We start from the raw sequence: 11167 nt of genomic DNA, 5'->3' as shown, positions 1-11167 counted from the left end.
TGTGTGTGTGTGTGTGTGTGTGTGTGTGTGTGTGTGTGTGTGTGTGTGTGTGTGTGTGTGTGTGTGCCTGAGTGGTGTACATTTACACTTGTATACAAGCGAGTGGAAAATGCATGTCTATATTTGTATTTGTGTAAATATACATGACATATCCATGCCTTATGGATGATGCTTAAGTAAAGAAAAGAATTAGAAACAGCTCACTCTGTTTAAAAAGTGTATGTCTGTGCTTGCAAGTGTGTATCTTTGTATAAAGCCGACTTCTTACTTTGCACGTCAGCAAAAGCACAAACATCACCAAATGTACTTTTAAAGATATTTCAGCATGTGGTCACTTCGCATTACTGGTTCACATGTGTTCATATTACACATTGCACTTTTTAATGCAAACCTTATATACTTATATGCAGAAAAGAGGGAGCCCGGACTTTGCTGGTTTGTATATGAATTGCAGCCAAAACAGTGAAGAAAGTGAATGAAAGCAGTGTGGAGTTTCCTTACAGTTGTATATCTGCACTTTATCACAAAACCGAGGTGAACACATCAAATCCTGGAATTTCAGGAATTGGACGAGCGCTTCATAAACAACCATCTGGAAAGATGAAGCCAAAAATTAAACCATGTGGAATTTTACTGGTTATCTTTTCTATTGCTTCCTTGATAGAGAGAGAAAAGCAAATCACACAAGTAAGTGGTCCCCTTGGTCCTTTATCCTACAGTTGTGCAGCGGACTGCATTCAAAAGCATTTTTTACAATTAACTCAAAGCACGGACAATTTATTTTAAGACTAATTTCTTCAACCAGCACTGGCGTGAAACATCTTGTTCTAATCATGTTTGATTTCTTATGCAACAAGAAATATCGCTTCTACCCAGAAATATGGAGCCACCAGCCACCTCTCATGCATTCATTCACAAATGCTAACGCACTGATGAGAGCTACCATGCCAGGCTCTGGCCCAACTGTGGGTCTCGACATATGGAAAGCATGATCTACCTGCTGACAGCTGCTCATTCCTCACATCTCTATGTTTCACGTCTCCCTAAGATGATTTTCTTTGCGTTCAGGAATTTTATGGGAGCCCGTCGCTCTCTCCAAAAACTTCTGGAGCACTTTGGGAATTGGCCAGTAGCAATGCAAAGTATGTGAAATGTGTATATGAAAGGATGCCAAAGCCCACTCGTATTATAGATGTCGTTTCTTGTTCACAGTGACTTTGAAAAACCAGCGGGTTTGAGTGTTCTTTCTTTCTCGTGTTAACTCGCCCCGTGTTATTTTTTTTAAGCTCAGTGGTGACTTTATAAACTGGGCAGATATTCACACAACATTCACAGCTTTGACATGTCACGACAGTTTAAACACTATCAGTCTCCTGGGAGACCGCAGTGAATTAAAGCAAAACATGCAGGGAGGAAATAACTGTTTGTTCCCTTCTGTGAACTGACATTATAGCACTAATAGTGGTAGAATGAGAGCTCGGGAGGGTTTGCATGAATGCGGCTCTATTGCACAACAAAGGCTCTGGAGGGGTGAAGCAGACCCCCGGAGCCGGCCCCTCAGAACAGCTGCCGTGTCCCAGCAGGACCAATTTCACTCAGTTAGAAGTTCAGCGGCTTTCTTGTCCTACTCATCCACATGTCAAAAGTTCATTTGAATAAAGTTAAAAGTGAGCTGGATTTGACTTCCCCACCCCACCCTCCCCACGGCTCTCTAATGTAATATATGAGCGGGGACTTGCACGCGCTCACAGAGAAAGACAAACAGGATGCTTCTACTCGGGTGACTGGGATGAAAGGGACCGTGTGCTTGGACGCAGCTTGAATTCGTCTCCGCTGGTCCTGAGTTAGACAGCGTAGCCCGCTGCCTCCTTTTCACTCTCACGGACTTCGGCCAAACTGTGTGTGAATGAGTCATACTCCAGTAACACCCTGAATACAGCGACTCTGAGACTCCTGATCGCAATTCGATGAGCAGTTATGGGGCATGTGCTCATGCCTGCAGTGAGAATAATAATGATAATGCTCTTTAGCGTGTGTGACAGAGGGTTGGTCCCTTGGTTTGGTTTTTAAGCATTATCCAAAAGCATGAATAGCGAATATGCTGAAGCAGTGAACCCAACAGCACATCAGCAGCAAGTACAGAAAAACAACTGAAAGCAGATCCTGTTTTTAAAAAAGTGCTTGTGATGGAGAGACTGTACATCATTAAACATATATTATGTATGGGCAAGAGGGGAAAAAATGCATTACTGGAGCAGAGTGGATGGTATTAAAGCTGGCTTTGAGGGAAAACACTGAGCAGAGGTGTTGTTTAAAACACTCAATTTGCCCAAATTACTAAAAATTAGGATGCATTAGTCATGGGAACTATTTGTTTGGCAGAAAAACACTTCAAAACTGCAGAGAGTCACAAGGATACTTTCTCCGAAGCTACTGCTGACTTTCACAATCATTACAGAATGTAGTGCAGTGATAAGTGGAAATGGACTGCCTGTTGTTACAGAGAGCAATCTTTAGAGGGCAAGAATAGTCTGCGTTAAACACTTAGTGTGTCGGGAAACTGAAATTTCAGCAATTTGTAACCAAATTTTATAAGACAGAGGGTGACAGTGATGGATTAACTTCAGTAGGATACCAGCTTTGATGTATTTAGACTGTAGACTGGTAAAAACCTTCTGGATAGTCAGCTGCTGTTCCTCTGTTTGCTTTTGGGTTACAACCGCATCGGTGGTCATAACAGCTGGAGGACATATCGTGGAAACAAGATCCTGCTGCAACAGCTCAACTGGATGTTCTGCTTTGTCGTCTAATTTTTCACTGTTTACTTTCATGTATTTTAATCTCTATTCAGCCTTTTTAGTTACTGTAAGATGTTGCAAGTCTAATCACTAATGACTTTTGCTTTAAAGTGGATATATTGTGCTTTTGCTTATTAGCTGTGACCAAAGTTTTAAATAATGAGGTCAGACTGTATTGAAGTAATTCCTCTGAGCCTAAGATTCAGGCTTCAGACTGATCCAAATGATCCAAATCTCAGGCACACAGCTCTGACTGTGAGCATAGAAACCCCACCCACATGGTATTTAAACCATCTGTTTTTCAGGGGCAGCCAATCAGCACAAAGTTGGCTTAAAGGGAAAGAAGCTAAAAGAAGAAGCTTGCTTCAGACAGTGAATAAGTTGCAGGTATGCACCAGAGCCCAGCATGAAAATAAAAGAGTGTGTAAGTCATGTAAAGCTTCTCTTGCAGAGTGGAAATGAGGATAAAAGAGGCCTTCAAATAATTCATAATGTACAGATCTGTAAAGAAAGCCTCTGTAAACTGGGCAAAAAAAAACATATGTTGCCTGTGCATGAACACACTTCTATACACACACAAAAATGCATGTACCACAACAGACGGACATGCATTGACTACAGTCTGAGTTTGAGTAGCCACATTTTTGAGGTTCTCGGCATGTTTGTGTGAGTCAACATGTTTAAGTGACTCGGTTTAAGTGGATAAAGGGGAGGTTTTGAAACTTCTTGATCTGGAGAGCTCTGTCGGCAGTCGTTGAGCCTGCGGCAAGCTGGACCTCACAGACTGTCAGCCACATTTATGTTCAGCCTAAAATCCTGCCATCAGAGGCAAAACCATTAGCGATGACTATCGGGACAGATGAGGTTCAGGCAGCCAGCTGTCTGTCCTGACATAGAATGATTCAATTAGAGCAACATGCTTGTAAATATCCAGGTAATTGTAGGTATGCAGCAACAGAAAGAGAGAAGGAGGTGGGCCCACACACTAAGGCCCTTTAATTCATGGCTTTTTATTAACACAAAAAAGGAGTTTTGTGATTAAAAAGAAGAAAAGGTCACGTCTCACTCACCGAACCTCTTGTATCCAAAAGACTGTACTTCCTCCTCGTCTGCAAAGTCGTCTGCGTGACATAATCAGAAACATATGACATAAATAGGTCACACAACTAGGGGTACACTGTATCTGAGACAGTTGTTAGAACTCCATAAATAACATAAAAGTGATAGAGACACTACCGGGCTGCTACATAGAGTCAAAAATGTATAAAGTTATCTTTAAATACAAAGATCAGGGCAGCCAATGAGGATTTATGCTAGAGATAATAGAGTATCATCTCCTCTGTGTATGTGTGAGTGTGAGTTTAGAGATAGGAGGTCCACAGAACTGTAAAAACCACAGGCTGCGGTTTCTCTGGGTTGTTGACAGTAAACCCTAATTACACTGCTACACTGCACTGAAGACTGGAGCGGAGCACAGAGAACATCACTGGTAATGGTTAACAGATGGGGCCAGGAGGAGGGTGACATGGGTAAGGGGGAGTGATGGGGGAGCCAGGGAGGGATGACTTTCACGAAGGGGGGGCGTTTAGACTAGATCAGGAGCCACTGTTGCAGAGTGGATCACACATTCCTGAGTGCTAATTCCCCTCCAGTTCACTCTACACGAGGAAGATGCTGATGAATTAGAACGCCTGCAGATTGTTGTCTTTAATCGGCTACTTGTTGGAGTTTAAGCACAAACACAGCAGTCAGTGATGAAGCTCTGCAGGTGGTGCTCACTGGTCATCATCAGTCATACCCTTCTCTTTCTCATGCTTAAAATCAAGTGCATCTAAAGCCTCTCTTTTCTCTCGTTTGTTAGATCTGGGCTTTTTTTTTTTAATTCTCACATTATTAGTTTAGCGGCCAAATTGCGCAAACATTATTTGGTGTTTTAATTCTTTCAATGGGATGAAACTGGTGGTGGAAAAAACTGCATTTTACAACTTCTGCTGCGCAGTAGCGTAATGTCATCCAGATGTGCGCACTCGCAGAACACAAAGAAACACTTACATGTTAAATCAATGCAATATTTGAATGAAAGTAAAGGTCTTGCACTTTTCTTTCTGCAGCAACAGTTACGTACCTTTCATGGCGTTTTATCACTCGTTGAGAACTGTAGAAGAGATGAGGACCGCTGTCACTTTATGCGCATCTCACCATCCAGTGCAGAAGTGTAAACTTGTTCCAACACACTATAATTAAAGGATTTTTTTTAAAGCTACAAGTCTGCATTGACTTTCATGACTCTCAGTTTAAATTCCCATCGTTTCTGCTTTCTTGCTCGCTGTGGCTCAGAAGAGTGTTTGCGGGAGAGCTCAGATGATCCCAGAGCGCTGAGCTAAAGGAGAGTTGAGCTGAGACTTAGACCAGTGTTAAGTTACACAAAGCAGCAAGTTGTGCTTCCGGTGGTCCTTTCAGAATAAATTGTAGTCGCCCCACCTCTTTTCCACCCCTTAAACCACAGAAAATACAACCTATTTCAGGAAGATGAAATAGATGCCTAATAGATGAAGATGCCTTTCACATAATTTGTTCCCATTTCTTCTTTCTATGAAAAAATACCAAACATATCTCAGTTTATCAAATATAACAATGCAAATGATCAAAAGATATTACTGAAAACCTGGCACCTCTTGTCAAGTCGTAGCCCTAAATTCTATCTACAGGATAGGATTTTGCATGGCACTCGTTCCAAACAAACTGCTGATGCAATAAAAGCATATCTGAATTAAAAACACACACAATAGAACACTCTCTGCCGTGCACTGGCTTTCCTACAGCTCGAACCTCAACATTATGTGATGACTGCACATATTTTCCTAGTAAACTATAAAGATATGAAGGATGCCTCGGGTCTTTTGCACAGTTCTTGGTTTCAAGACATCAGAAAAAAACTTCTGTGTCAAGCTCAAAATCTTTTCTTTGACATATTTAGGGGGGGAACTAATCTATTAGTCATTTGTAACAACATATAGATGACATTTTCTGTCCTCTCTTTTAGACTTTCTAAGTGCTTTTATGGTATCTAAATTTAATTTAGGCACGCTTTTATTGTGAAAGCTAAGATACTTCATTTCCGGCACTGGACTCAATTTCTGCATAACTTTATACATAACTTGACAACCAAACTTGTTACTACATCTGTGCTGCACAGCCTTTCAAAGCAGTTACGGTCCCCGGCCCTCCTGCTGAGCCTCCTCCTGTGGGGACAGAGGAGGTGCGGACTGCTTTCAGCACTACAGACCGCGAGACGTCGCCCGACGCTGCAGTAATCCAGCCGGAGATGAGATTAGGTTACAGGGGGTTGATAGCAATCTCGTCCCCCGGGTAAAAATCTGGTACCCATTAGAGATAATTTCAAAGGTTGGAGAAGGTGGAAGGGAGCACCGCGACATTTCTGCCCAGTTTCTGTTTTGCATATTTAGGCTCATATCTCATGTCCTTCAAGGATTTAAAAATCATTTTAATATCAGCCTCCCTGCGGTAATAGATTAAACATGCTGTTTGGTGACGTGTTATCATCTGATTTATCACGGCAGCCCCACAATCCTGCAAAACACTGCAGAGTATTTTCCATTGCTTCCACAGAACAGGAGAGAATCCTGCAGGAAAAAGTAGCAGGCATACAAAAACTAAAATCAAAAACTTATAGATTCAAGAAAAAGTCTCATGGCTGCGTGAGAGCTGTACTTCAAAGGTATAAAAAAAGTTTGCATGATCCAGCTGCAGGCATAAATTAGTGGAAAAACTATAACTATGCATTTTTATTGCCACGATGTCTAAATGAGCTCTGTTTGATAAAGCACAATAACATCCTCATGACAACATGGCTATATAGATGGTTGCACTTCCTCTAGAAATAACTTATTTTGCTGAGAAGTGTCCGCTGTTTATCCATATTAGACTGTAAGGTTCACTGGGCGCCATTTTTCTTTAACTCTTCCAGGTGTTGTGATAATTCCTGGACACTTCCTGTATCCACAGTCTTCAGATCACTGATCAAACACAGAGCTCCAGCTGCATCCTCCCAGACTAACAAGGAACATCAAAGAAATGAGACAGGCCCACTCTTGCATCTTCAGTCCAGGTTAGTGTCACTGGGTTACATGATGCTAATCTTTTTACACTCGTTCACTTCATGTCAGTAAATTTTCCAGAAACGGATGCAGACAACATCAAGTGTCTCAGCACTGGAATCCTCTGGGCTTGGAAGGAAAGCAGCACACATGTCCAGCTCAGATCTGTTTGTTCTTCTTTCTTTGGATAACACAGCCTTCTAACTCTGGCTCAGCACTAATAGCTTGAGTTTGACCCAGTGTGCCACATAACATACTTCAGACCAAGTTGAGATGATCAAGCAACTAATTACTTGTTATACTAAAGGCTTCAAAACTGTTATTTTACTGTCGGCTATGATTGGAGCAGCAGGCTAGTATTGGGGCGCAGAGAGAGATCGTGGTGAGCTAATAAAAAGCAGCTGAGGGTCAGGTAGCTTACTACCAAGCTCCTGCTGGTCCTTATTCAGGGGTTGGGACCTCATTTGCTGGGTCAAGGCTTTCTGCAGTGGGTTCAGATTAGCAGGAGATTTAGAAAGCATACAGGAATTCCACATTTGCCACGGTGCCGCCATGTAGTGATTAGAAAAATGGCAACTCAAATCATTCAATTGCTGCAGGAGAGATTCACTGTTGGCAGACTAGAGAAAGCACTTTTCCATAGACTGCTGAGATAGTTTAATAACTTTTTAGTTTATTAAAACTGTACCTTAACATAACCGTTCATGCCCTAAAAAAAGAAAGAAAATTATGATCACTTGGGGGCAGCAGTGACAAGCTCTAAAAAATGATGAATTCTTACTGTAAAATCCTGTTTTTAAAAATAGTCTTAAATCTTCCACAGCTTAACTTACCAACAGGATTTTAAAATGCAACCACTATGACTTTATGCCTGAAAAAGAGATATAAAAATAAGGTGAAAGAGGGCTGGGCTGTACTTTTATGTAATACCACATTGTACCACAAGAGGGGGCAGTGAGTCAATGTAACCTTTATCCAACCAGTAAATGATTAAACATTTTTATTTAGAATGGCAGCCTGCAAATTCCAAAGCATCTTAAATAAATATATATACTTTAAAAAAAAAGAAGCAGCTGCAAACATCTGGAAATTTTTAAACAAACTCATTAGACCAACACTGCCTCCTGGTAGTAAAGTTTTCAGTTAAAGTTTTTAAGATTAATTAAAAAATAGTGTCTTTAATACAGCTCCAGGTGTGCGGCTGGAATTTTCCATCAGGATCCTGAGTCTACCTGGTATCGCCCCTGGGCAGGGCCATCTTCTCCTCTGCAGTTCTACACACCTGGAGCTGATTGCAGGCAATCAAGCCAGAGTGATTTAGGCCTCACGCTGACATTCATTCACCGCCAGTTCATCATCAACTCATGTTGGTAGCCAGCTTACATGGTTCAGGCTCTCCTTGTGATTTACTCTGCTAACCTTGTTTTCTTGTGACACAGTTCCAGGACTCACCTTTACTCAAACCTCAAGCTTAAGCTCCTCTTTTGGACTCAGGATACCTTACCCAATCTTTGAAATAACTCTGTGCCTCATCTGCCTAGTGATGGGCAGATGAAGCCCCATGAAGCACTGAAGCTTTTCATCCAATTGGTTCACCCCAACGCGAAGCTTCATGAAGCTTCATTTGCTCTAGCAGGACACCTACTGGACGTAAAAATAATAGCTGGCATGAATTTGAAGAGTGTGGCATTTTGCACACAGCCTGTAAATGTCAACAACAAAAGGAGTGTGTAAAACATGTATATTGTAGTGATGGCAGTATACTGTGTATATTTATAGTGGCAGTATGGGAAATGATTATTTGGAAATGCTGAAATGGAAATGATCATTTACTGTGAGGTGAGGTGTGGTTCGGGTGTGGACAGTGGTTGTGCTTTTGTAACTTGAGGTATGACAGCTACACATGACTTTGAGCCTCAGCCTGCCTGTTCACATTTTATTCTGTAAAAACTAAATTTTCACTGCTTTTAGACCTTTTTAGTGGGGAGAACATAGCTAGGATTTAATGATTTAACAAATCTTTTGAATCCTTTGTCCTCCACAATGCTAAATGGCTGGGAGTCCTCAATCACCATGCTGACCAGGTCTTCATCTATTTGAGATTGTTCTCCTGCAGGAAAGACAATAAAGATAAAGCACAAATATAAATATCACACACGTAACTTATAACAGTTGTATAATATTGTTATATCATTTAGTAACATTACTGCATGCTATATTATCATTGCATTTGATGGCTCACCTGGTCTTGCTCCACAATCGGTGTTCCCCTTATTCTCATGCAAAGCTCTGTAGTGCCTAAGCATGGATGAGGTGTTGTTGTTATATCCCAGCTCCCTGTGTAACATTACTGCATGAATACAGCATTTGATGCTACCTTCTTGCTACCACAAGGTAGCCACTCTATTAACATATGCAAACTAGGCTAAAGCATAGAGTTTTTTTATCCCGCTCCCTGGCACATAGCAAACACTTCACCTTGTACAAAAGTCAAGACAGCTCAACATAAATTGTATTGCACCATCAGTATCATGAAAATACATCTTCTGTAGAAATTTACATACCTTGTTGGGAGGAATAAGATCAAAATGTTCCCACACAGGGGAGGACATCCTCCTCTTCTTAGCTGGCTCCATTCTCTCCTGACTTTCTCTCCTCACTCTCATAAACCTCCAAACGGTCTCCAAACTCTCACTAACCGCAACTCTCCATCAAACACCCACATTTTTGAATGAAGTCTGAGGGGTTTATATCGCTGTCATATCTCGCGGCAAGTTCGAACCACTTCATGAACCAGTCACGTGGTACAGCCGGGCAGCGAGGCTTCGGACGTCATCATTTTCAGCTCCTCCCATAAATGAAGCAAGCCTCGATACGCGCTTCGCGGAAACGCCCCCTCCATTACTCGACACACGCTCCGAAGCCTCGATACAGAACGTCCCATCACTAACATCTGCCTGCTCTTCCGCTATTGCACATCATCAGAAACCTTCAGATCTCAGGTCAGCCATCCCACACCGTCCAGCTCACTCTGGATTCACGTCACCCTTCCCTCATTGCTTACTCACTCCACCTGCAAGTAAGAAAAGTTGTAAAACATACTAACCATCTACAGAGCTCCTCTCCACTACCCTTCCCTAATTCAGTTGTCCTCTCTCCTCAGTGTGACTGCAAAACTGCAACGTTCCAGTGTACATCAATTCCCCCCTCTCAATCCATGTCAAGCTAGCCACGTAAACTAGGCCTCGCCACGTCAAGTCCTGTGTTTTATTGCCTCTGTCCTTACTTATCATATTTTGAGTTTAACCAATAAACACCGTAAAACGTTCTGCTGTCTCTGCTCTGGGTTCCTACACAGTCCAGTTTTTGGACCAAGCTTTCGGTCTTATGACACACTATTTCTAAGTATGATGACTTCCAGGATCAGATAGTTTCCAGTTTTCTCTGTGTGGATGGAAGACAGATTGGTAACGAACTAAAGGAAAAGTCTGAATACGTAAGTGGAGAAACGCACAAATACTGATGTTTCAATGAGGAAAACTAAGTATAAAAATGTTGTATGTAAAGTTAGATGGTTAATTACTAAGTGATAATGCATACAGTCACAATATCATTCTCCATAACCGGAAGAGTTTCAGACAGAGTGCCAGAAAGCTTTGTAGCTGTTCTGGTTACTCATGATGACAGATGGGTTTCAGTAAGACACAAGAGCCTAAAGGATTACATGCAGTTTCTTTTGGCTGTTTATCACCAGCTAGTACATTTACAGCACAGGTAACCATATCACCAGGCATACAGCTGTATTACGTGAAGTTGAAATGACAGTGCACATTGTAGAGTCAGGGTTCTTATCGATCTAAACCATATTTCGTGTTCCCTGGACTGGATTATACAGCTGTCTTCTACTGATTTTTTTTTGATACCCTACAGAAATGAATGGCTGCCTGGAATGGTAGAAAAACGGAAAACAAGCAACATAAACTGAAAGTCTACACAGTTTGTTGTTAAAGCTTAAACTAAGAGCAGCCGTATATCCTCTTTTCAGTTACCCTGTTTTGTGTATAGTGTGCACGTGTGCATGTGCAGTCCTCCTGCTCCTGTTGTGGCCTGCAGTGCAGAGCTTAACCCATGATTGAGACCATGCCAGTGTGTGTGCCAATTCTCTGCAGGGGGCTCAGGCTTACTGTCAGTCTGATAGAGATTAAAGCATAAAGTTTTACCTAAGGAGGGCTCTGGACTATGTTAGAGACC

General features: G+C 41.8%; 1 protein-coding gene across 1 annotated transcript in view; it reads right to left on the bottom strand.

The window, feature by feature from the left end:
- The window catches only part of LOC102298500 (collectin-12), a 49261-nt gene extending 44038 nt beyond the window's left edge, over positions 1-5223 (bottom strand). Inside the window, exons 1-2 of the mRNA XM_005922490.3 lie at positions 4924-5223; positions 3869-3919 (exon numbers count right to left, since the gene is read on the bottom strand). Of these exons, the coding sequence (XP_005922552.1) occupies positions 3869-3919; positions 4924-4930 (58 nt within the window). The 5' untranslated portion in view covers positions 4931-5223. The remainder of the gene's footprint in view (positions 1-3868; positions 3920-4923) is intronic.
- Between the last annotated feature and the right edge of the window lie 5944 nt (positions 5224-11167).

Source organism: Haplochromis burtoni, unplaced genomic scaffold (genome assembly GCF_018398535.1).
Source record: "Haplochromis burtoni strain Fernald_Lab_line unplaced genomic scaffold, NCSU_Asbu1 Contig_58, whole genome shotgun sequence".
In the NCBI taxonomy this organism is placed as follows: Eukaryota; Metazoa; Chordata; class Actinopteri; order Cichliformes; family Cichlidae; genus Haplochromis; species Haplochromis burtoni.
The sequence above is the reverse complement of the archived record's forward strand: the minus strand, read 5'-3'. Positions and strand labels throughout refer to the sequence as shown.